General features: G+C 42.8%; 1 protein-coding gene across 3 annotated transcripts in view; it reads left to right on the top strand.

Annotated features, from left to right (window-relative positions):
* Positions 1-27,213, top strand: part of vps13a (vacuolar protein sorting 13 homolog A) — a 434,277-nt gene that overhangs the window by 280,759 nt on the left and 126,305 nt on the right. For all 3 annotated transcript variants that reach the window (XM_078214517.1, XM_078214516.1, XM_078214518.1), the window contains exons 44-47: positions 1,283-1,544; positions 13,796-13,956; positions 15,166-15,281; positions 24,034-24,319. In XM_078214517.1, the coding sequence (XP_078070643.1) occupies positions 1,283-1,544; positions 13,796-13,956; positions 15,166-15,281; positions 24,034-24,319 (825 nt within the window). The remainder of the gene's footprint in view (positions 1-1,282; positions 1,545-13,795; positions 13,957-15,165; positions 15,282-24,033; positions 24,320-27,213) is intronic.

Genomic DNA, 27,213 nt, shown 5'->3' with positions numbered 1-27,213 from the left:
ATCCCCTGAACTGGGAAATGTTGAGAGATGTCATCACCCTATCTATAGTGGACTCTGCCTCTCCTGGCCCTTGAGTCACTTGCAGCGCCAGCTCCTTGAAGCGAGTGAGAACTGTCAACTATGCCTGTACTCTTTCCAGGTGTACACTCACCATCTCGGCAGCATTCATCTCCCATTTTGTCTGTAGAGTGAAGAACAATGCTAGGAGCACAAGACTTCCCTCTCCACTTGTAGCTTTGCACTGACTGACAACATTGCAGACTGTCCTCCAGCCACCTGACCAGCAGCACCTGGGTTCAGACTTGTGCCAGTGGGTCAGCAGACTCCCATCGCACACCTTTCTCCCATTTTGATTGGCCCTCTCGTTGCCCAAAGGATGTCCCTCACTTACAATATTGACCACTGACAAGGAGACATGCCATCTGTGTCTCTCTAGTCATACACCTTGCCAGACTCAAGTGCTTCCAACTTTTACTCTGCCTTCGTTTCAGCCTCCATAATCTTCACAAATGGCAGATTCAGCAATGGCTGGTGCATGCCTTTCAACTGGCCTACTCCTGAACTGGTTCTACCTCTCTCATTAATTGAATGACGAACACAACACTTATCAAATTAGCATCGTTGGAGATCTTGACAGGTGCGTTATTTGCCACTGGAGCCAGGACCCAAAAGCTGTCACGCTGCCAGTGTTCCAGCCTGGAATTGAAAATCCTGGCATAAGAATTCTTCAAAATGTTTCAATATTTTTATAGTTTTTTCCAAAGGTAACAATTATTTTTTTTACCAACATTGATTTCAGTCACTTCATAAAGTACTGACTTAATTGTAGTTGATAGCCAGTACCATTTTTGTAATCAAAGGTTGATAACAGCTGCTTGTAACTTTAACAGGCGCTTTAAAGCAGGATTGGTTTGAAAAGCCACAGGGCAACCTAAAGGGAAGAAACATGGTAGAATGTTATTGAGTGCAGTAGACATTAACAGCCATTTTCTCTCTTTGTAATATTTCTGAGCTAAGTGATCTGATAAAACATTACTAGCAGAGTGTGGTCAATATTCCTTATTTGGTTAAAAAATTAAGACGTCTATTTTTCTTGTGAAAATGTGTAACATTTGTTACTGTTTCTGCAAAAACCTTACAGGAAGAAACCTGCATTCTTTGTTTGTGCATGTAAAGGAATACATGATAGGATTTTTTTAATGCATAAAAAACATCTTCATAGTCTTAGGAATTGGCCACATAGCCCAAGATGCTGATTTATATCTTGCATTTCACTTTACAGGCATTTGCTGAAGCTGCTGGTCAAACCAGTGACTTTTTTCAGAAAGACCAAGCACCTTTCACAGTAAAGAATTGCCTAGGACTTGTTGCTACAATTTATCCCAGTGATTCATTTATCATAATTGGTACAAATCAGCAAAAAACATCTTACGAACTTAAAGATGGAGATCTTCTCAATATGGATTATCAACGTACAAAGAATGAAAAGGACCAACTGTCAATATTGACCAATACGAGCAGCAAATCATTTTATATTTCACTGAGTAAGTGCATTCTTTTCCTCTTTAAAAAATATCTATTGAGATAAATGTATGTTTGTTATTTTTTCAATTGTGAAGTGACCACTTTTGTCACATGGTTGCATTTAATTGAATGCTGTTGTTTTGAAAATGTTCAGATATGTTGTGCATTTAGTAGTATTAACATCACAATTGAGAAAATGGGGCTTGTTGGGATGATGACTTTACACATTACTGTAACTGTAATCATTTTCCAGTGTACCCTCCAATTTCGTTTTCATTCCAATTAATACCTAATTATAAATGCATGAGTACATGTCTAATATGGGGTATAAAGAGTGTGATTGAGACATGGAACATGATCCTGATCTAATTTGTAGTACTAACAAATCATGTAAATTACTTTTCTCCAAATAATTTATGAAATAGAAAAAGATAGAGAGGAAACTGTGACATATGATAAAAGTGATTGCGATTTTAAGGTCTGAATTAAGAAAAAATGGTTTTTGAGCAGGTTTCCATTGGCAGAGCAACTAAAAGGTCATACCGTGTTCAGCAAGTAATAATCACTAACTTAAACATGTAAAGAGGGAATTGTTGGAAGACAAAACTAACTCATAGGCTAGAATATAGATTGCCATGCTGAATAGAATGGCCAGTGTAATATCACTGCTTCTTTGACTTTGAGTTACTGAATTCTGATCTAATCTCATGCAAATCAAAAAACACATTGAAGAAAGGAATGAGGCAGAAGTTATAGGTAATATATCGTTTGATGTTATTTCTATAACACGATGCATGTTGTATGGAAAATTATATAAATTAGAAAATACTGCAGATATTGAAAATTTGGAATAAAATAGAAAATGTTGGAAAAACTCAGGTCTGGTAGCATGTGTGGAGAGAGAAATAAGAGTTAACGTTTCAAGTCATCACAGATGCTGCCAGACCTCCTCTGTTTTTCCAACACTTTCTGTTGAAAATTACATAAATTGCTTTCTGATTTCCTTTTCAGAAAAAATATTCTATGAAAATAACTTTTAACTTTCCACATTTTTGAACCCAATTTCTTTTAACATTAACTCCACACACCGCTGAAAAGGAAATCAGGAATTTGGCTCCAAATGCACAGAACTCACACTTTCTTCCTCTGAATGGTGAACCTTGAGGTGGTGTCCTAATGGCTGGATAGACTGTAGTTCTGGGGGTCAGCTGCCATTCCTGCTAATCCCAATCTGCCACCCTTTCATACCTTCTGCATGTGTTGGTGCATGGGACTCACCACAATGTTGACCACTTTCGGGATGCTCACTATGCACTCTTTGACTTAGAATCTTGTCGAGATCAAGAGAATGATAGACTCCTCCAATTGGAATGCATGATCTTACGACATTTCAGGAGATTCAGCAAGTACCTTGCTACTGTTGAAATTCCAAATCAACTATTGCAAAGGAAACTTCTGACTGTATGATGCCCATGACCATGTGCACCTGGGAAGGAGGACTCGCTGTCGCCCATGCGTTCCATCACTGTTATTCTCGTGATGACCATTACCCTCGTCCCCTACAGGCTTTGAGTCTTCAGGTTTGGGGGCCCACCCCTGGTCCTCAGCAGCTCCCTCAGGTTATGGGCCTTCTCCTCCTGAAAGGCAGAAATGCAGGCTCATCAAAGCACAGTACTGGGACATTCCTTCAAGATGTCTCACATGTCTCTCCACTAGTTTGCTTGGTTCAAAGAGCATTAATTGTTTCCTCATGGCCATCGGTATTTGTTGATACTGCACTGCAGAGTGTTATACACGCTGTGTACATACAAGGCCGGCCATGCTGCAAACAACGAGGCCAGGCTACATTTTCAAGAGTGGTATCTCACTCACCTTACCGTAGTGATCTTAACCAGACTGCCGCAGTGGAACTTGGAGGTTGCCTGCGCTCTAGGGAGTACAGACACAATTGGTTTCAAGCTCACATTTGGGATCCAAACATCCAAGATGGAGACATAGGTGAAGAGTGCAAAAAGGATTAATGAGAATGATTCCAAGGACGAAGAGCTTCAATTATTAAGGTAGGCAGGAGAGGTTAAGATGCCTCCCTGGAGAAAAGAAGGTTGGAAGGAGATATGATAAAGGGGTCTGGACAGAGTAGATGTGGAGAAATTATTCCCACTCCTGAAAGGATTAAGAACAAAGGCACAGATTTAAAGTTACTGGCAAAAGAAGCAAAAATGACAGGAGAGCAATTTTCCACATGTCTGGAACAAACTGCCTGAGAGAGTGTGATGGACGCAGGTTCAATCCAAGCATTCAAAAGGGAATTGAACTATAATCTGAAAAGGAAGTATGTACAGAGGGAGCACTGTGCAAGGAAGATTCCGAAGGTCAATCTTGTAGAATTGTAGAGCAGCTCCTTCACAGAATCCCTGTCTGCACTAAATGTTGATCATCCTGGGATAAAATATGAGGAGACACATGAGTCAGCATGTGTGCATGTGATTCCTTTATTTATCATGTAGTTCATGCAGTCTAAAGCTCTTGGGAGGATGGTATTGCTCTGTGGGTGGCACAAGAGGGAAAACTGGATTGTAAAGGTTTGGTGGCCAAGTCATTGCATGGTTGCTGAGAGGTTTTAACAAACCATGCCCCAGGTCACCAATATTGTAAGGACATGAAAGGTGTGAAGGAAATTTTGTGACTTCTTTGTGGTGCCCTGGGGATAGGCCATGGGATTTTCAGTTTCCTGCATCCTCTGTGGGTGGATTCTTCAAAATGGTTGTTGTGGATATGAGAAGTTTTGAATTGGAGTGAGGGGTGCAGCAGGTGAAGTGTACTGTCATGGCGATTTGGAGAGTTTTGTGAGCTGCTGCAAACTAGGTTAATAGGGGTAAGCATCACAGGACTGGGGCAGCAGAAACATTGATAATGGCAATATTGGCATGAAACAATTAACACATGAAAAACTAAGGGCCAGCTCATACCAGGCATCAATTGATCAGTCAGCAAACAAATACATAGTACTTAGACTCCAAGGCTCAACAGGTCACTTCCAGTAGCATGTCAGGACTATCCAGGCTGATCTGTGGGGGCTGCACCATTTGGTGCCCTTTTAAAGGCAGAGGGCAATTGTGACAGAACAAAAGGAGGCCATTTGGCTCATTATGTCTACATCAGCTCGGCCTTTTAGCTAAGATTAAGTGTGGTCTGCTGATGCTGCACTTGGTCGTGGCCATTGGGTTGCAGTTAAGCTTCATTTTCATATGAAGCAATTTTTAAAAGCGGCATCTCGGCCTTTTGGCTAAGATGCAAGTGAGATCCAGCCTTGGGGGCGGGGACGTCTACCTACTCCAATCAGCTTGGCTCATGTAGATCAGGCCCAAGACAGGGTAAAGGGTCGCATACCCTGTCTTGTCAGCTTGGATCGGAAATGTCTCAACTTGTTGAGACTCTGAATTGGACTTGATTTGATTGAATTGGAAAAGTATTTTTTAAAAATTGATCATTCAGCAAACAAATACATAGTACTTAGACTCCAAGGCTCAACAGGTCACCTCCAGTAGCATGTCAGGACTATCCAGGCTGATCTGTGGAGGCTGCACCATTTGTGCCCATTTAAAGGCAGAGGGCAGAAACCCCAAATTGTGACAGAACAAAAGGAGGCCATTTGGCTCATTATGTCTACATCAGCTCTACGAAAGAGGAATTAATTTTGTGCCACTTTGTTCCCATAACTCCATACATACTTCCTTTTCAGATTATAGCCCAATTGCCTTTTGAATGCTTGGATTGAACCTGCCCCCAAAACACTTGGGCAGTTTGTTCCAGTGTGGAAAATTGTTCTCCTGTCATTTTTGCTTCTTTTGCCAGTAACTTTAAATCTGTACCCCTTTGTTTTTGATCCTTTCAGGAGTGGGAATAATTTCTCCATATCTATTCTGTCCAGACCCCTGATGAATGTCTTTATCATATCTCCTTTCAACTTCTTTTCTCCAAGGAAGAATCTTAACCTCTCCAGTCTACCTTAATAACTGAAGTTCCTTGGCTTGGAATCATTCTCATTAATCCTTTTTTCACTCTTCACCTATGTCTCCATCTTGTATATGTTTGGATCCCAAATGCAAGCCTGAAACCAATTGTTTCTGTACTCAGAACCTGCCTCCTGCCAAAATTGACTAAAGTGACAGATGAAGTTCAAAGCTGCAGTTTGCAAGTTGCCAATTGGCCCAACTCGCGTTTCACGACCCAAAGATGAAAATTTGGCCCTGGATATTGAACTGGGCAATGTTGCAAATTTCACCTGCTCCAACCTGTAAGGAGCTAGGTGTATAGGGGTTCGTAGCCATGGTCACTGTCACTGGCAGTGCTTCCCTGATTTGCTCTTAAGGTTTCAGTTGTGGATACTGGCAAATTTTAGCGAGCACCTCTTTAGTGAGCTAGGGATTTCTGGTAGATATTTTTGTTGAGGTTGAGTTAGAAAAATGCTCCCTGCAGATCCTGAACCAAACAGGTTTTTGCTGAGAGACTTATTCCTCCTCCTTGACTTCTGCTTCCTCTTCTAGCAGCTTATCCAACTCTGTGTTTCCTTTGCTCATTTTCCTTGTCTGTAGACCAAGGGAAATGCAAATGTACCCATGTTTGCTAATGAAACGAAGTCCTTCAGCTTTTTATAGACTTCAAATATCAGTGTAAATCATCCAACATTTTCACAATCTTAGGTAAGGGAAGTGGAAAACAAATCGCAAATAACCTGTAAGTTGCTTGTGATCCCTTTACATTGGGGGTCAGGACAAAGAGTGTTCTTCCTTTTGCTGAATGCATGTTCAGCTGTACAAGGTTCAGAGAGGGCATTTGATGGTCTGTTGAGCTCAAAAATTGATTCCATGATCTGCTGACCTTTCTTACTTTTAGCACACGGTCTCTGCATGTTTACTGATGCCCCATCAAACTGGCATTCTGCGAACTTGTGCAAGAAGTCTGCAATCATATCATGGATATCATTTTGGAACCAAAACTGGATCCTTAGTGTAGACCGAGTGGTTACATGGATGCCATGACAACGCTGCTACTTAAGGGATCATGTTAAGTCCTTGGTCGCCATTTAGAACCCAGCTTTTCCACATGATGTCTTGAGTTAGCAGAATGGTGCAGAGACTTTGTCACATTGACCACTTGTGTTCAACAAAAACATCAAGGACAACTGGACAAAGAGTGGCACATTTACTGTGGCGCTGGTTTATCGGACGAATTCAAGAAAGTACAGGCATACACTTTACAAAATATAGTGGACCCTGAGGCCGTCGAGAAATTTGAATCTTTTGTTTTTCAAATGGAGGAGGAGAGGAAGGACCATGAGATGCTGTTTAAAAAGTTTGAGAACATTTGCTCGCTAGTGAAGAACGTCACACTCAGTAGACATTTATTTAACACCACCAACCAAAGGTTTGATGAATCAACACAGTCCGACACTGCAACTCTAAAAATCTCAAAGATACAAATTTGGTGCACATTGGTAATGGTGCCCCCTTAACTATGAAGCAAAAGGTGATGAGCTGCATAACAGCACTGGGTGTCATAACTCCCATAGATGAGGCCACAGAGTGGGTTTCAACAATGGTGACAGCACTAAAGAAAGCCGGCACTGTCAGAATTTGCATTCACCCAGTGCACTTAAACAAGGCATTGCTCAGATCTCAACACTTGAGGAAGATGGCTGAACAGTCCAAAACTGACATACTCAATGCTAAGGTTTTCAGCAACTTGGATGTGAAATGCTGCTTCTGCCAAATCCCACTTGTTGAAAAATGTTTGCAACACACGACGTTCATGTCTCCAGTACATGGATATCACTTTCCCCACGTGCCCAATGGAATTTCCACTGGCAGTGAGGTCTTCCAACAGTGCAGGCCAGCCTGCAAAATAATCATCAATGACATCCTGGTTTGGGGTCGTCCAATGCAAGAACACGGTGCATCTCTTTATCTGGTCCTTGATAGAATTAGAACCATACTGTTAAAGCTCCACGATGGTACAGTGGTTAGTACTGCTACCTTACAACGCCAGGGACCTGGGTTTAATTCCGGCCTCAGGTTACTGCCTGTGTGGAGTTTGCACTTTCTCCCCATGTCTGCGTGGGTTTCCTCCGGGTGCTCTGGTTTCCTCCCATAGTCCAAAGATGTGCAGGTTAGGTTGATGGCCGTGCTAAATTGGCCCTTAGTGTCAGGGGGATTGGCAGGGTAAATACTTGGGGTTACAGGGATAGGGCCTGGGTGGGATTGTTGTTGGTGTAGGCTTGATGGGCCGAATGGCCCCCTTCTGCACTGTAGGGATTCTAGGATTCTGTGATCTCCAATGTGATAAATTCAGAATCAACCAGATTCCCTACATGGGTCACTTACTCATAGCTGATGGTGTGAAGCCAGATCCAGATAAGACACAGGCTATGTGACAGATGTCCATTCCCATTGACACGCTTTGAAACGTTTCCTTGATATGACAGACAATCTCCCCAAGTTCATTCTGTGCTATTCAAGTCACTTTGTCAGCTCCTCTACCAGGATGTCAAATGGTGTTGGCAGGAGCACCACACTGCTGTCTTGAACAGACTCAAACGGGCACTCAAAGCCCCGCTGATGCTATAATACTTCAACATTTGAGCACCTGTCCTCCTATCAGCAGACGCCTCCCAGCAGAGACTTGGTGCAGTCTGCACCCAGAAAGGCAAAGCAGTAGCCTTTGCATCAAGGGCACTCACTGACACTGAGACTCATTATGCCCAGTTTGAGAAGGAACTCCTTGATCTAATGTTTGCCTGTCAAAAATTCCATGATTTCATTTTTGGTCATCCTGTAAGTGTTGAAAACTAATCATCAGCCACTTATACCTATTCTAAAAAAAAGTCTCTTTACACTGCATCTGCATGGTTTCAGCATATGATGCTAAAGCTACAATGCTGCAACCTGCGTTATCTTCGAGTGCGATAAGGAGCTATACTTTGCTGATGCCCTTTCCAGAGCCTTCCTATCCACCACAGACCAAGCAGATTGTGAGAAGGACATTGACATCGTGACTATGGAGGTGCTTTCCTCGATTAGAATCCAGGGACTCAAAGATGCCCAAGAGGCAGATATCCTAATCAGACAGCTTCACAATGTCACCATGAAATCCTGATCTGAGTCCTCAAGGGTGCTTCCCCACAAGCTCTGCACAGCCTTTGCCATCAGAGATGAGTTAGCATAAAGGATGGATTGAATTGGCCAGCAATTCATCATCCCCAACTCTCTGCAGAAGTACTATACCCAGTAACTCTACTGCCAGCACTCAGGATTGAAAGCAACCAAAAATAGAGTATTGGAATCGCTGTATGGCCCTCCATGTATGTTGACATGGAGAGAGAAATATTCAGATGTGCACCATGCAACACATTCAAGCCACATCAAACCAAAGAACCACTGCACCTATATGTGATACTGGACTTCCTATGGTCATTTAAGATGGCTGACGTTTTTGAATGGTATAGTGAACAGTACTTGGTCCTAGTCGATGTGCATTCCAGGTGGTTTGAACTTGGCCACCTGCCAGACATGAAGTGTAACAGTCATAATCAGGCTTGAGACGCTTTGCCATGCATGGCATCCCTCAGAGGATAATGACAGACAAGGCTCACCAGTTCGTCTCCAGTGAATTTAGGAACTTTACTTGCACATGTGATTTGAGCACATTAGAAGAAAAAGGGAAGACATCCTGGAAGTGCCATTGTGGAAGATGGGATGGGACACAGAAGATAGGAGAGTGGAATGGAGTTCTTGCAGGAAGCAGGGTGTGAAGATGTGCAGTTGAGATAGCTGTGGGTGTTAGTGAACTTGTGAACGAGTATTATTAGATAGTTTATCCCCAGAAATGGAGATCGAGAACTCGAGGAAGGGAAGTGTCAAAGATGATGAGAAAATGGTGAAAATTGGAAGTAAAATTTATTATTTTTTCTAGTTCCAGATGAGAGCAAGAAGTGGCACCAATTGTGTCACTGATATACTAGAAAAAGAGGGGCCTGTATATGTTTCACATACCCCACAAAGAGGCAGTCATAACTAGGACCCATATTGGTAGTCATAGCCACACATTTTATTAGGAGGAAGTGAAACATTTGAAAGGAGCAAGAGTTCAATGGAGAACAAGTTCAGCCAGGCCAAGGAGGATGGTGGATAGAGACTGTTCAGGCCTTCATTCATGGAAGAAGTGGAAAGATCTTGGAGTGCCCTGATAGGAGATGGAGGTGTAGAGTGCTTGGACATCCATAGTGCAGAGGTGGTGGTTAGGGCCAGGAAACTGAAATTGTTCAAATGATGCAGGACATCAGAAGAATCACAAGTTTAGGTGGGATGAGACTGGGCAAGGGGAGAAAAGTTGAGTCAATCGAGGAAAAAATAGGTTCAGTGGGGCAGGAGCAGACTGGAAAACTGGTCTACTTTATGGATTTTAGGAAGGAGGTAGAACCAGTATGTTCAGGGTTGTGGGAAGCTGTGGAGGAAAGATCTTCGGAGGGGATGAGGTCAGTGACTGACTTGATGTTCAATGGTAGTGTCATGATCCAGGAGGAGGTAAGAAGAAATGTCTTGAGAGTTGGTACTCAGCCTCAACAAGGTAGGGAGCAACAACACTGCACTTGAGTAAGTTTGATAACAAAGAGAATGGAGTGCAACAATTTCAGAAGAAGCAGGTTAGAGAGGATGAAGGGGGCAGAGAATGGATAAGAGACCAGACGGATGGGGTCCAGGTGGAGGGAGAGTATTGGAGATGGGTGAAATTGTCCATTAAGTGAGGGGAGGACTCCTACCCAAAGAAGAAAACACAGGCGACAGAAGAATTCAATATTGTGCCAAGCCTGAAATTCATTGAGGTAAGAGAGGGGAAGGCAAGAGTACATAATGAATATATTGCAAGAGGTGGGATTAGAAGAGATGAGGTCAGAAGGAATGGAAGAAGAGGAAGGATCCAGAGGGGCATCAGTTTTTGGAGCCCATAAGTTTTTGGAGCATGTGTTTCTTAATATCTGAAAGGAAGAGAAAAAGTTTCTTGTTAAAGCATCAGATGAGATGAAAAATGAAGTAAAACTAGGAATCAGGACTTCTTTGAAATCGGGTGAATCGGTGCTTTTGGAGAGAGAGGTTGGGTGTGTATGTGTGGCAGCATATGATACTGAGTGTGGATCTCTGAATGCGGTGGGAACAGCATACTGAGGAACTTTGTATGCCTCAGAGATAGCTGTCATCCTGGGTGGATTTGAAACATGAAGAATGGAACTTCATTTGGATTCCACATGGAGTAAGTCAGAGCCAGAGATGGTCGCTGAGGAAGGAAATGTGGCAGTGAAAAGAAGTTTTGGTAAATTCTTTATCAAACACCAGGAGGAAATTGGAAAGCAATGAAGGATGCAAATTGAAATTCCTTAAAATAGAAAAGCAGAACAACTTCAAGGTAGGCATTTATGGAAGAGAAATGACAGTGAATTAAACACTGAAAAAGGGGAGAGGGGTCAGATGCCACATCAGGAAAGGTCAGGCATAGATAGGTTAGAGGGAGAGGGACATCAGGTACTAATATGACATAACATATTAAGGCAAAGGAAGTTGTGATGGTAGTAGTAAAGAAACAAAGCATGGTGCAGTGAAGCTGTTAAAGTAGAATAAAGGTTAGCTCTGTCTGGAGGCAAAAACATGAATACAGGATACAAAGTGGCACTAGGGTTGGATGGAGGAGGGAAACATGCAGGATAGAGCTCTTGGTCTGAGTTTGATTAACTCAGTTTTGAGTCCAGAAGACTGCAAAGTGCCTAATCGGAAAATGAGATGCTGTTCCTCTAGCTTGCATTGGCCTTCATTGGACCACTGCAGCAGGTCAAGGACAGAAATGTGAGCAAGATGGTGAATTGAAATGGCAAGCAACCAGAAGGTTGGGGATATATTTGTGGAAAAGTTTTTCCTCTTGTCGCCTTGCTGCTTCTGCTAGTTACTTTGATTCTCGATCCTTCCAGCAATGAGAACACTTTCTCCCGATCTATTCCGTTTAGAGCCTTCATGACTTTGAATATTATTATCAAATCTGCTCTCAACTTTCTCCTCCAAAAGCAGTCCCAACTTCTGCAATATTCCTTTGTAACTGAAATTCCTCATCCCTATCATTCTCATGAATCTTTTCTACACCGTTTTCTAAAGACTTCACATCGTTCCTAAAGTGTGGTGCCCAGAACCAGGGGGCGATTCTCTCACCTCGCCATGCTAGTTTTCTAGCGCAGAGTGGTGGGAGAATCTCACGTCCATACATGCGCGGGATTCGTGCATGCGTACACGCTGCGCGTGCATCTCTCAGCGCTGGATTTCTGGTGCCATCAGATCCACACTGGAAATTGGTGGGAACACCAGGTAAGCTACTTGCATCAATTTTTAATGTCATTTCAATGTGATTAGCAGGCCTGGGACTGAATTTTCTGGGCCCTCTAGCCTCTCCCACCCAGCCAGAGTATTTCCAGTGGGGTTTACAGTAGGTCCCCACTTTTGGGGAACTATAAGTTCGACCCCGCTGGAGTGAAGGGGTGCAATCGGGGCCCCCCAGGGGGTCAGGCGGCAGGGGGCGGTGCCCCCAGGGCATGGGCACCCTGGCAGTGCCAGCCTGTGACCCCTGGCACTGTCCAAGGGGCAAAGTGCCCAGGCCCAGGCATTGGACATGGGGCAGTGCCTAGGAGGTGGGGCTTGATGGGGTGGGGTTTAGGGTGGAATCTGTGGGGCATTGGGACCGATGGGGGCAGGAGGGAGGCAAGCGATTAGTGTTGTGTCAGCTGGGGGTGAGGGGTGGTGGGGGAGGCTGGAGAGTGGGGCAGACTGGGGGAGGAGGGGTGGTGGGAGGGTGGGGTTGGGCCTGGGAATGGTGGAGGGGCTGTGATCAGGCCATGGGGTGGTTGGGGAAGGCAGCACTCTGGGGGTCTCGGGCTGGCCAGCAAAAAGGGAGGCTGTCAGAAGTCCGTTGATTTCAGTCTCCCATGCGGGAGTAGGCCTTGCCCCCTGACATGTAATGATATTCACGCTGGTGGCGTACAGAGTGTGGGAGATTCTAGTGCGAATTCCCACTGGAAAACCAGCATGGATTACTCCAGTTTTTCCGTGAATTTGACACTTAGAACTTTTGAGGGACAATTGCACCACACACACACACCCCCCCAATGTTTTATAATGTTTTATAACATTGCTTACTCTATGCCCTATTCATAAAATCCAGGATACTGTATGCATTCTCCGTCTGTCCTGACACCTTCCGTGATGTATGTACACGTGCACCCAGGTCCCCCCTCTTCCCCTTTAGAGTTGTACCCTTTATTTTGTATTAGCTTCTGTTCTCTGCCCATTCCAACAATCTGTCTGTCCTTTTAAAGTGCTATACTATCCTCCTCATGGTTCAAAATAGTTTCAAGTTTTCTATCATCTGAAAGTTGTGAAATTGTGCCCTATATAATCAAGGTCTAGGTATTAGTACATATATCTGGAAGAACAAGGGCTCTCACACTGACCACTGGGGATCTCCACTACAAACCTTCCTCCAGGATGAAAAATAAGTCGTTCACAATTGCTTTTTCTCAGCTAATTTCCTATCCATGTCACCTTTCTTCCTGAGCTCTAACTTTGCTCACAAGACTGTAGAACCCTGCGACATTTTATTATATTGAAGAGATACTTATATGTATTTGTATAGTTGCTGCTGCTGAAGTTGCAATGACAAAAGTCTCACTGATATTTACTATGTTAGTTTAAAGGAGTCACAATAGTCCAATGGTTTATATACAGCATAGAAGGTGTGAGGCTTTTTTCTAATGTACACAGATCTTAAAACAAGAGTGGCCTCGTGCATTCCATTTGCTCCCTATCTCCTATACCTTGACAGATTACATAGTGACAGGTTTAGCACACTTTGGGAAAAATATGAGGTAGGTAATCTTGAGATTTACAAGAAAAGTATATAAAATTGCTATATATGTGAAATATTTTATGGAAAATACTTTTTTCAAAAGACATGCACATTTGGCAACTATTGAGTAAAGTATAATTATGTGCACGCATTTTTTAAATTTTGTATGTACTAATTTGCTGCTGAGAGGCATCTACAATCAATGTTGATTTATTATCTGGAACTAACATGGAATTGAATGTTTCCAACTGCAAATAAGTAATGTATATCACTAGAATACCCCATCACTCTAGTTAAATAAACCATTTTTCTTGTTAAATTTCATTGCATGCAGCTCCTCAAGGCCACACTCCTGCAGACAAGATTCCACTAACTAAATTAGGTCGTCGTCTGTACAATATTATGCATGAGGAATCAACTGTTGAACGATCCATTGTATGTCAGATTGATGCAATCCAAGGAAGCAAAAGAATAACAATTCGTTCTCCTGTTCAGGTATACTGTTCATATTAGCTATTGCATTTTTTTCAGATATGGCTGTTATAGAAATGTTAACCCTTTTAATGCATAATTTGTTGTTTCATATGCTTATGTGTTTTACAGATAAGTATGAATATAAAATGAGCAAAACAGTAAGCCCAAAATGGAATTCGGCCAGCAAGGGACTCCGCATACTCCCCAAATAAGGAGCTGTTTAGCTGACATAAGCATCCATAAAGATCTGTTCTTACCCTCTTTAATCTTACAAGACAACAATGAGTGTACTCATCCACTTTGTATGAATTTCTATCTAATAACTGGGCCCTGTTCAGGTCACTTGACATTCCCAGTAGTTTCAATTTTTACAGCAGAGGTAGTCCATAATCTGCTTAAATTGAAGACAGTTGTCCAGGGAAATTATTTTTTCATGCGACATTTTTGCACGAAAGAACCCATAGTACATTTTCCAATAGGAATCTGAGACCTTTTGAATTGGAGTCGTGCCCTGTTCATTATCAGTTCCTCAATCAACAGCACAAAGAACAGACTATCTGGTCATGATTACATTGCTATTCGAGGGAGCTAGTTGTGCACAAATGATTGCCTCTTCCTGCATAATAACAGTGACTACACTTCAAAAGTACTTCATTGGTTGTAAAGCACCTTGAGACCCTAATTGGCATGAAAGATGGTATTTAAGTGCAAGTCTGTTTTCGATTTTTCTTACCCAATACAATGATAGAAAGGATACCAAAAGAGAAAATGCTGGATAATCTCAGCAGGTCTGGCAGCATCTGTAAGGAGAGAAAAGAGCTTACATTTCGAGTCCAGATGACCCTTCGTCAAAGCTGTCTGTCTGCCTGGCCTGGCTCGATCTATCTGTCCTTTTCTGGTATATTACCTCAGACTAGTGTGGACACTTGGCAACAATGTCCTTCCATCACATAGCTGATGTTTCTCAGTCATTATAGTAATGGTTGTCTTACAAACATGATATACTACACCAGTGCAGGTGGGGCTAATATGATTGACGTAATTTCATGTCAATACATGCAAATGAAATGTTTTGTAAAAAGCAGTATTTCGGGCAGTTTTGTTTTGCAAGCTACTGATATATCCATTTCTGAAATAAGGAGCTAATCAATTATGTAAATGTTTTATCTGGATATAGTTGGAATTTCTATATTAAAATTTATTTTAATTGAATTAAACCTTAATTTACAGATAAAGAATCATTTTTCAGTACCTTTCAATGTATATGAAGATGTGGAATCTAATTTGAAGATTCTTGGTACAATTCAGCCAAATGAAGATTTCAGCATCCCTCTGCCTTCTTACAGGTATTTGAATTTTATAATATTTATCTCTAAATATTGTATTTTTCATGGAACAATTTGCATCAAGTTTAAAATATTACAGGATGGATAAAAGAACCGGAGGTGAAATTTGTTTTTCATTACTACTTCTATGGTTCAATCTAAATAGATGTTAATATATCTCAACAAATAGCATTATGTAGAATTTTCAGCACAGAAACATGTCATTGTACCATTGGTCTTAAGCAGATGTTTCTGTTCCACACAAGCCTCTTTCCACCTTACTTCATCTCACCCCCATCAGCATAATCTTCTCCTTCATGTCCTTATCTAACTTCTCCTTTAATATATCTATACTAATTACCTCATTACTCTTTGTGATAGTAGGTTCCATATTTTAGTTTGTGTATAAAGGCAATTCTCCTGAATTCATCACTGAATTTATTGCTGACTAGTTTGTATAGTCTCTAGCTTTAGACTCATTCACATGTAGAAACATTGTCTACTTTATCAAAGTCACACCATAATTTTAATCTCTATTAGTTCCCCTTTCTCCCTGTCCCACCTATTTCTAGAGGAAAAAAAACACTTTGGTCAGCCTTTCCTGATAACTATAATCTCAAGTTTATTTTTTTTGGAGATGGAAGTATTTGGTTCCAATGAAGGAGCTCCACACACTGTTGTCATAACTTTCTTTTCCTTTCAGTGCTAAAACATTTGCTGTGCATTTCTAGTATTTCCTTTTATTATATAAATGCTTCAGTTAGGACGCTCCTTTAGATCAGGTTAATGGATCTTTTCTTTCAGAAGCTGACCAGACTGTCAGTTCAATTTATTTTGGGACATATGGTTAGGTATAAAATTATTTCATGTGCTGTTTTAACTTCATTAATCTATTTACTTTAAGCAGGTTAAAATGCCACACACACTGCATTGCACAACCAAAATAAATTACCAATTTTCAGTATTTTTCATTATTTTAATCTTGCATTTGTATAAATGCCTTTAAAGTAATAAAACCTTTAAAGGCACTTCACTTTATGTTATCGGACAAAATATGACACCGCGTCAGCAAAAGATATTGGGAGAGGTGACCAAAAAGCAAAGAGGTAGATTTTAAAGCGCATCCGAAAGGAAGAGAGAGTAGGAGAGATTTGAGGGAATCCCAGAGTTTAGTCTTGAGCAGCTGAAAGCACACAATGCAATGGTGAAACCATGAAAACTGAAGATTCGCAAGAGTGCACATTTGGAGGAGTGCAGCGATCTTGGAGAGTTGTTGGGCTGGAGGACATTTTACAGGTTGAGAGGGATGAAACCATGGAGGGAACACGGGGATAAAAATTTTAAACTCAAAGATTTTAAAATTGTGGCCTTAACTGATTTAACCCCTGCATTGACTTCATGTAGCATTTCAGAAAAATTTTAAGCAAGCTATCAGATCTCACTACGATTCATAATTTTGTTTCTGCTAATTATTAACATCACAACCGGAATATTACTTTGCAAACAAAAGAATGAACTTGCATTTATATAAGCATATATGCTTTTCTAAATGGAGGTCGGTCACCAGTGGTGTGCCCCAATGATCTGTTCTGGGACCCTTGCTGTTTGTCATTTTCATAAATGACCTGGATGAGGAAGTGGAGGGATGGGTTGGTAAGTTTGCCGACGACACGAAGGTTGGTGGGGTTGTGGATAGTCTGGAGGGATGTCAGAAGTTACAGAGAGACATAGATAGGATGCAAGACTGGGCGGAGAAGTGGCAGATGGACTTCAACCCAGATAAATGCGTCGTGGTCCATTTTGGCAGGTCAAATGGGATGAAGGAGTACAATATAAAGGGAAAGACTCTTAGTACTGTAGAGGATCAAAAGGACCTTGGGGTCCAGGTCCATAGGACTCTAAAATCGGCCCCGCAGGTAGAGGAGGTGGTTAAGAAGGCGTATGGTGTGCTGGCCTTTATCAATCGAGGGATTGAGTTTAGGAGTCCGGGGATAATGATGCAGCTATATAAGACACTCGTCAGACCCCACTTGGAGTACTGTGCTCAGTTCTGGTCGCCTCATTACAGGAAGGATGTGGAAAAGATTAAAAGGGTGCAGAGGCGATTTACAAGGATGTTGCCTGGATTGAGTGGCATCCCTTATAAGGATAGGCTGAGGGAGCTCGGTTTTTTCTCCTTGGAGAGACGTAGGATGAGAGGAGACCTAATAGAGGTTCCACTGGAGCAAGCTGAGAGGGAATGATTGGAGGCAGCAGTGCTGGTGAGAGATTAATTGAATTGTTTGTTTATTTAATTAGTCAGCTAGTGTGTGTTTTTTTTTTGGCCTTTACTTTTGCAGTAGTATTTTAAGTTTAAAGTGAAAACTGGAAGTGGGCTGCTAAGGAGTCTGGGAAGGGTTTTTTAAGCGCGTGAAGTGTAAAAGGTAGGATGCAGTATACAGCGGGCAGCGTCGGGAGCGGGCAGTGTAGTGTGTGGGAAGCAGAGTATGAGCTATAAGGCTTTGGCTCACAGGGCTTAGGCAGAAAGGGCGAGCAGGGGTGAGTTTAATTCATTTTTGCTGTTTCTACCTGGTACTGGCAAGGTATCTAGAGGGGATGGGTGTGCAGGCAGTGCTATGTTCCTCTTGCACTATGTTTGAGGTGAGGGACGACGACAGTGTCCCTGCTGATTACACCTGTGGGAAGTGCACCCATCTGCAGCTCCTCCAAAACCGTGTTAGGGAACTGGAGCTGGAGTTGGATGAACTTAGGATCATTAGGGACGCAGAGGTGGCCATAGACAGAAGCTTTAGGAATACAGTTACTCCGAGGAATGAAAACAGATGGGTGACGGTGAGAGGGGCTGGGAGGAAGCAGTCTGTGCAGGGATCCCCGGTGGTCGTTCCCCTTAGCAACAAGTATACCGCTTTGGATACGGTTGAGGGGGATGACATACCAGTGGTGAGCCGCAGTGAGAGGATCTCCAGCACTGTGTCCGTCTCTGTGGCTCGGGAGGGTAAGGGGCAGAGTGGGAGGGCAATAGTTATTGGGGACTCGTTAGTTAGAGGGATAGATAGGAGGTTCTGTGGCAGCAAAAGAGACTCATGGATGGTATGTTGCCAACCGGATGCCAAGGTCCGTGACGTCTCAGACCGTGTTTTCCGGATTCTGAAGGGGGAGGGGAAATAGTCACAAGTCGTGATACACATTGGTACCAATGACATACGTAAGAGAAGGGACGGCTATTTAAAACAGGAATTTCTGGAGCTGGGCTGGAAGCTGAGAGCCAAGACAAAACATGTGGTCATCTCTGGTACGTTGCCGGTGCCACGTGATAGCGAGTTGAGGAACAGGGAGAGAGTGCAGTTAAACATGTGGTTGCAGGGATGGTGTAGGAGGGAGGGTTTCAGATACGTGGATAATTGGAACACATTCTGGGGAAGTTGGGACCTGTACAAACAGGACGGGGTGCACCTGAACCAGAGGGGCACCAATATCCTAGGAGGGAAATTTGTTACGGCTCTTCAGGGGGGTTTAAACTAATTTGTCAGGGGAGTGGGAAAAGGAGTTGTAGTCCAGAAGTCAGTGAGGGTGCTGAGGTATTGGGGACGGTATCAGGGTCAAGGGTGGGTACTGGTAGACAGGAAGGTGGGTTGAAGTGTGTCTACTTCAATGCAAGGAGCATCCGGAACAAGGTAGATGAACTTGGGGCGTGGATTGGTACTTGGGACTACGATGTTGTGGCCATTACGGAGACGTGGGTAGAACAAGGACAGGAATGGTTGTTGGACGTTCCGGGGTATAGATGTTTCACTAAGTGTAGGGAAGCTGGTAAAAGAGGTGGAGGAGTGGCATTGTTAATCAAGGATAGTTTAACGGCTGCGGAAAGGCACTTCGAGGGGGATCTGCACACTGAGGTAATATGGGCTGAGGTTAGAAATAGGAAAGGAGCGGTCACGTTGTTAGGAGTTTACTATAGGCCCCCAAATAGTAATAGAGATGTGGAGGAAGAAATTGCTAAGCAGATTATGGATATGTGTGGGGGTCACAGGGTAGTTGTCATGGGGGACTTTAACTTTCCAAATATTGATTGGAACCTTTGTAGGTCAAATAGTTCGGATGGGGCAGTTTTTGTGCAGTGTGTGCAGGAGGGTTTCCTGACACAATATGTGGATAGGCCGACAAGAGGTGAGGCCACATTGGATTTGGTACTGGGAAATGAACCGGGCCAAGTGTTAGATTTGGTTGTGGGAGAGCACTTTGGAGATAGTGACCACAATTCGGTGTCTTTTGTTATTGCAATGGAGAGGGATAGGGCCGTACGGCAGGGCAAGGTTTACAATTGGGGGAGAGGTAATTATGATGCGATTAGGCAAGAATTAGGGGGCATAAGTTGGGAACAGAAACTGTCAGAGAAAGGAACTAATGAAAAGTGGAACTTTTTCAAGGAACAAATACTGGATGTCCTTGATAGGTATGTCCCTGTCAGGCAGGGAGGAAATGGCCGAGTGAGGGAACCATGGTTCACGAAAGAGGTGGAATGTCTTGTGAAAAGGAAGAGGGAAGCTTATGTAGGGATGAGGAAACAAGGTTCAGATGGCTCGATTGAGGGTTACAAGTTAGCAAGGAATGAGCTGAAAAAGGGGCTTAGGAGAGCTAGGAGGGGACATGAGAAGTCCTTGGTGGGTCGAATCAAGGAAAACCCCAAGGCTTTTTACTCTTATGTGAGGAATAAAAGAATGACCAGGGTGAGGTTAGGGCCGGTCAAGGACAGTAGTGGGAACTTGTGTATGGAGTCAGTAGAGATAGGCGAGGTGATGAATGAATACTTTTCTTCAGTGTTCACCAAGGAGAGGGGCCATGTTTTTGAGGAAGAGAAGGTGTTACAGGCTAATAGGCTGGAGGAAATGGATGTTCGGAGGGAGGATGTCCTGGCAGTTTTGAATAAACTGAAGGTCAATAAGTCCCCTGGGCCTGATGAAATGTATCCTAGGATTCTTTGGGAGGCAAGGGATGAGATTGCAGAGCCTTTGGCTTTGATCTTTGGGTCCTCACTGTCCACGGGGATGGTGCCAGAGGACTGGAGAGTGGCGAATGTTGTTCCTCTGTTTAAGAAAGGGAATAGAAATGACCCTGGTAATTATCGACCAGTTAGTCATACTTCGGTGGTTGGTAAATTGATGGAAAAGGTCCTTAGGGATGGGATTTACGACCATTTAAAAAGATGCGGATTAATCCGGGATAGTCAGCACGGATTCGTGAAGGGCAAGTTTTGCCTCACAAATTTGATTGAATTTTTTGAGGAGGTAACTAAGTGTGTTGATGAAGGTAGGGCAGTTGATGTCATATACATGGATTTTAGCAAGGCGTTTGATAAGGTCCCCCATGGTCGGCTTATGAAAGTGAGGAGGTGTGGGATAGAGGGAAAGTTGGCCGATTGGATAGGTAACTGGCTGTCTGATCGAAGACAGAGGGTGGTGGTGGATGGAAAATTTTCGGATTGGAGGCAGGTTGCTAGCGGAGTGCCACAGGGATCAGTGCTTGGTCCTCTGCTCTTTGTGATTTTTATTAATGACTTAGAGGAGGGGGCTGAAGGGTGGATCAGTAAATTTGCTGATGACACCAAGATTGGTGGAGTAGTGGATGAGGTGGAGGGCTGTTGTAGGCTGCAAAGAGACATAGATAGGATGCAAAGCTGGGCTGAAAAATGGCAAATGGAGTTTAACCCTGATAAATGTGAGGTGATTCATTTTGGTAGGACTAATTTAAATGTGGATTACAGGGTCAAAGGTAGGGTTCTGAAGACTGTTGAGGAACAGAGAGATCTTGGGGTCCATATCCACAGATCTCTAAAGGTTGCCACTCAAATGGATAGAGCTGTGAAGAAGGCCTATAGTGTGTTAGCTTTTATTACCAGGGGGTTGGAGTTTAAGAGCCGTGGGGTTATGCTGCAACTGTACAGGACCTTGGTGAGACCACATTTTGGAATATTGTGTGCAGTTCTGTTCACCTCACTATAAGAAGGATGTGGAAGCGCTGGAAAGAGTGCAGAGGAGATTTACCAGGATGCTGCCTGGTTTGGAGGGTAGGTCTTATGAGGAAAGGTTGAGGGAGCTAGGGCTGTTCTCTCTGGAGCAGAGGAGGCTGAGGGGAGACTTAATAGAGGTTTATAAAATGATGAAGGGGATAGATAGAGTGAACGTTCAAAGACTATTTCCTCGGGTGGATGGAGCTATTACAAGGGGGCATAACTATAGGGTTCATGGTGGGAGATATAGGAAGGATATCAGAGGTAGGTTCTTTACGCAGAGAGTGGTTGGGGTGTGGAATGGACTGCCTGCAGTGATAGTGGAGTCAGACACTTTAGGAACATTTAAGCGGTTATTGGATAGGCACATGGAGCACACCAGGATGATAGGGAGTGGGATAGCTTGATCTTGGTTTCAGATAAAGCTCAGCACAACATCGTGGGCCGAAGGGCCTGTTCTGTGCTGTACTGTTCTATGTTCTAGAGGTATATAAGATGTTGAGAGGCATAGATCGGGTGGGCTCTCTGAGGCTTTTTCCCAGGGTGGAAATGGCTGCTACGAGAGGACACAGGTTTAAGGTGCTGGGGGGTAGGTACAGGGGAAATGTTAGGGGGAAGTTTTTCACACAGAGGGTGGTGGGCGAGTGGAATCGGCTGCCGTCAGTGGTGGCGGAGGCAAACTCAATAGGGTCTTTTAAGAGACTCCTGGATGAGTACATGGGACTTAATAGGATGGAGGGTTATAGGTAGGCCTAAAAGGTAGGGATATGTTCGGCACAACTTGTGGGGCCAAAGGGCCTGTTTTGTGCTGTAGTTTTTTTATGTTTCTATGTTTCTATATCATGACCTCAGGCTATTGCATGTACTTCACAGCCAATGAAATAATTCTAAAGTGTAATCATGGCTGAAATGCTCCCATCTCGCCCATTGTGGGAATGGTAGCAGGCGAGACAGAAAATCCATTGAGCTTGGGTGGAAATTTCCACTTCTTGAGGTGGGTGTGACTGGAGAATCCCACCCATTGTTATAATATAGGAAACTGGATCATCAATTTATATGCAGAAAGGTCCCAGAAACAGTAATTAACACTAAACACCTATTTTTGTGATTTTTGATGGTAGCATTCAGCCGGAGCTAAGCATGCTGACAGGTTAGCCGATGGGGCAGAGTGAGGAAAGCACCCCTGTTTTTGTTCATTTAACTGTGCTCTAAAACACACTTAACCGAATCTGCATGCGCCCTCCGGCCTGTTAATCATTTGTGGCAGGTATGGGCCTTGTTTCAGATTTTTAAGAGTTTAACCTTGCCCCTCTGCCACCATGTACTGGTGCATTAAAATTCCCTCCGAGTGTCAGCTAAAAGCATCAAGTTGTGCCTTTTCACCACTTGTCCCAACCTGTTCCCTCCATGAATATTGTACAAGCACTTCTCTGAGGTGAAGTCTTGGTAAATCCAGTGTCTCCCAGCTAAACACTGAGAAGACCAAAACATTCCCCTACAATCTTTAATAATCCCTTTATTGTCCCCTCAAATTGGTTTACTCATGATGTCATTTTCAAACCCAAGCTAAATTTGCAACCTCATATTTCTCCATCATAAAGACCTACATTCAGCTCCCTAAACCATTAATCTCATCCCCTACCTCAATCCATCTGTTATTGAAATCCTTATTCATGTTTTTGCTTTTTCCTTGTTTTTCAGCTGGCTGTTCTCCACCTTCCATAAAATATAACTCACGAAAATCCTGCTTTACATATCCATTTTAACGGCATGTCCCACTCACCCACACCGTTTTCCTTACTCGTTCTTGGATGCCTGCAATTCAAAATTTTCATCTTTGTTTCAATCCCTCCATAGTTTCAAAGTAACCTTCAGTGCCATGTCATCCCCAACAAAACATTTTCTCCATTCTGGCCTTCTGTGCATGACCCTGTGCCTTTCCACCACCATTGCATGCGATATCTTTTGTCTAGTTTGGCATTCCCTCTCTGAACTCATCTATATTTGTACTTACTTCTCCACATCAAGTCATAGATTAAAACCCATATCCTTAATTAAGCTTTGTTTCCCCTTTAACTTCTCAATATTTGGTTTGGTGCCATTTTTCTTTCTTCCATTTCTGTGAACTGCCTTTGGATATTTTCTATGGTAAAAATGCGATAAAAATGCATATTTGTGTTGATAACCTTTGCTTTCAAGCAAAGCAGAAAAAGTTTTCTTGTGATTTTACTAATATTTTGTCAGTTTTTATACCCTTCAAATTGTAGGATGCGTTTTTTAAATTTGTATAATAAAAGCAAAATGCTGATGTTGGAGATCTGAAATACAAAGAGTGCTGGCAGCATCTGTGGAGAGAGAAATTGAGTTAATGTTTTGAGTCCAGTATGATAACTTTGGAACTTCCAAAACATTAACTTTGTTTTTCTTTTTCTTACTGAGATTTCAATTACCTTACTTTAACATAAAAGCTAAATACTGTGAATGTTGGATGTTCGATCTCTTAATGGACACTATTAGCACCTTTCTCAGCCTTTATCATCACAATTTACATTCCTTTTGACCACTTCATTTCTATCAATTACAGTCCTCCACCCCCCAGTTAGTATAAATCTTGTCCGATTTTTTTTTAATCCTCAGCTTTGACAGAGACTTCTCTCGGAATGCTGGCTCTATACTCTCCCCACAGATGCTGTCAGACTTGCTGCATTTTTCCAGTATTTTCTGTTTTACCTCGTTTTAACATGTTATTTGTTTAATGAATTACAGATCAGACCTTCGCTTGCAACTGGTAATGAAAGACCAGAAACTCGATCTTTGTGAAGCTATCGCATTTGGTCATGTAGACACAAGTACTGAAATAGTATTTCATCGCAAATGCCAATTTTCTGGGGGTGATGAGCTGGATTCTGTAACGATCAATATAGTTGCAATGCACGACACACTGGCCTTTGACAATCCTGATGAAACTAATAATGCTTACGTTCTCCATTTATGGCCTAGTGCAATTCTTCAAAACCTTTTGCCTTATACTGTCAGTGTTTCCTTAACGGAGGTAAGTTTGCCTGTGTATTTTGTGTAGGTGTCTGTATTAATGATGACATTTATTTTTCTCAGTTATTCTTTCTCCACATTGAATAAAATCTTATTGCCAGAATCAGGAACCCAGGGACACTGCTTTCCAGCCATTCCTGTTGGATCTTCTGATCCCACTGACGGCCAGCCCCACTGCGGATTTCCCGGCAGAGAGGGGTACATTCAACAGGAAACCCTGTTGACAATGAATCTCACCACCAACCATAAGATCCCACTGTCAACCAATGGCAGGCTGCCTCCTGCCGACACAAAACATATAGCGGGTTGCATGGTAAATCCCACCCACTATTACTGTTAAGAGTTCTAATTCACAAAAACTGCAATCTACTAACAGAATAAATTAGCACATTCTAGTCTTTCCTGCTCAATCATTTATTAGTTATTCATCATTAATAGTTCAGTTTATTAATGCTGTCAACAGTGTAAGACTTTTATTTCATTACCTCTTTTGCCTAGAACTCTGATTCAGTTGAGAGTCATTTAATAAATCCTTCTACAATTTTATGAAAATATGATGTCACTGAGCAAAGCAACCAGTCAGTCAACAACTAAGTGTCAAGCAATATGTTATTCAGTGGTGGAAACTTTACCGGGGTAAAGCACCCTTCTTTTCTATGCTTGTTTTGGCAATTCTTCCATATAAATACATAGAACATAGAACATAGAACATTACAGCGCAGAACAGGCCCTTCGGCCCACGATGTTGCACCGACCAGTTAAAAAAAAAAAAACTGTGACCCTCCAACCTAAACCAATTTCTTTTCGTCCATGAACCTATCTACGGATCTCTTAAACGCCCCCAAACTAGGCGCATTTACTACTGATGCTGGCAGGGCATTCCAATCCCTCACCACCCTCTGGGTAAAGAACCTACCCCTGACATCGGTTCTATAACTACCCCCCCTCAATTTAAAGCCATGCCCCCTCGTGCTGGATTTCTCCATCAGAGGAAAAAGGCTATCACTATCCACCCTATCTAAACCTCTAATCATCTTATATGTTTCAATAAGATCCCCTCTTAGCCGCCGCCTTTCCAGCGAAAACAATCCCAAATCCCTCAGCCTCTCCTCATAGGATCTCCCCTCCATACCAGGCAACATCCTGGTAAACCTCCTCTGCACCCTCTCCAAAGCCTCCACATCCTTCCTGTAATGTGGGGACCAGAACTGCACACAGTACTCCAAGTGCGGCCGCACCAGAGTTGTGTACAGTTGCAACATAACGCTACGACTCCTAAATTCAATCCCCCTACCAATAAACGCCAAGACACCATATGCCTTCTTAACAACCTTATCTACTTGATTCCCAACTTTCAGGGATCTATGCACACATACACCTAGATCCCTCTGAAAGACAGTTGACCAACAGATCTCTTGTGTTCTAGAGAAAGCAAAACTGATTTTTATAACCTTTTATAGGTGTTCAGTTTCCCTCAGCTACCTTACCTAATTTTTTCAGACCAGAAACTCGTATGGCCCTCTTAAAAGAGAACAAAGCTGTGTTTGGGTCTTGATAATAATGTCAGCAGCTGTGACACTTCATTGTAATCTTGTAATCTCATTGGTTGAGATGCCCATCTTCAAAGTGCTAAGGCACAAGATACATGACCTTAGATATACATTGATTGGCTGATTGAAAAGCACTCTAACCAACATAAAGGGGAGGCTATGGCCTATATTAATGCTAGACTGTTAATCCAGAAACTCAGCTGATGTTCTGGGGACTCTGGTTCGAATCCCACCACAGCAGATGATGGAATTTGACTTCAGTAAAAAAAAAATCTGGAATTAAGAATCTACTGATCATGAAACCATTGTCGATTGTCAGATGAACCTTTTTGGTTCACTAATGTCCTTTAGGGAAGAAGATCTGCCATCTTTACCTAGTCTGGTCTACGTGTGACTTCAGAGCCACAGCAATACGGTTGACTCTCGACTGTCCTCTGAAATGTCCTAGCAAGCCACTCCGTTTCAAGGGCAACTAGGGATGGGCAATAAATGCTCGCCAGCCAGCAATGCCCATGCCCCACGAATCAATTTTTTTTTAAAATGAGCTAACTTGAACTTCAAACACTAAATATCAATCTTCATAATTTGCACATCTAAAGCACCTTTCATGCAGCAAAATGTCCTATACGGAAGATGGGCAAGTGATTGGATGAGGGGATTGAAGATCAGAGGTGGAAAGCTGAGAAGAGGCAACAATTGGAATAAAAATGAGAAAGTGAAGTGGTGAATGGGATTGGGGTGCAAATGACAGCCACAGCAGCCAGTGTTTTTAGCGTGAAGGTAGAAGGAGCCCTCATTACAATGTGATAATTTTTTAAGTTATCGACTATATATATACATATATATAGAACATAGAATATTACAGCGCAGTACAGGCCCTTTGGCCCTCGATCTCAACATTTGTTCTGTAATTTTAACATAAATGCAATCCAGCTACTTCGGATTAGCAATATCAGTCATTTTACGGGGGCAGAATTTTATGTTTCCCCCCAAGGAGGGTTCTGAGACGGGGAGTGTAAAATTGAATGGCTGGGATTCCCCTTGGGATCCCACCCACCCCAACCCAGAAGCAAATTCATGGTTGGGCGTGCAAAGCCTTGGGCACGAAACCTATCCTTTACCCTGTTATGGCCCTTAAGTGGCCATTTAAAGGCTTTTTCACATCCGGCCTTAATTTATAGGCTGGTGGCACTGGGTATGAGTAGGGTGGGAAACAGAAGAAAACTTTCATCCATCTCAGGTGGGAATGGGGTGGTGGGACACTTCAGTCTAAAAGCCCTTCGCCCTTCAAATTTGGGGTGCCCTCCTCTCCGGGACCTTAGAGCTCTGGCCCTCCCTTCCCCTG

This window comes from Mustelus asterias, chromosome 6 (genome assembly GCF_964213995.1).
Source record: "Mustelus asterias chromosome 6, sMusAst1.hap1.1, whole genome shotgun sequence".
Lineage (NCBI taxonomy): Eukaryota > Metazoa > Chordata > Chondrichthyes > Carcharhiniformes > Triakidae > Mustelus > Mustelus asterias.
Note: the sequence above shows the minus strand (reverse complement) of the source record. Positions and strands in the feature narration are given on the sequence as shown.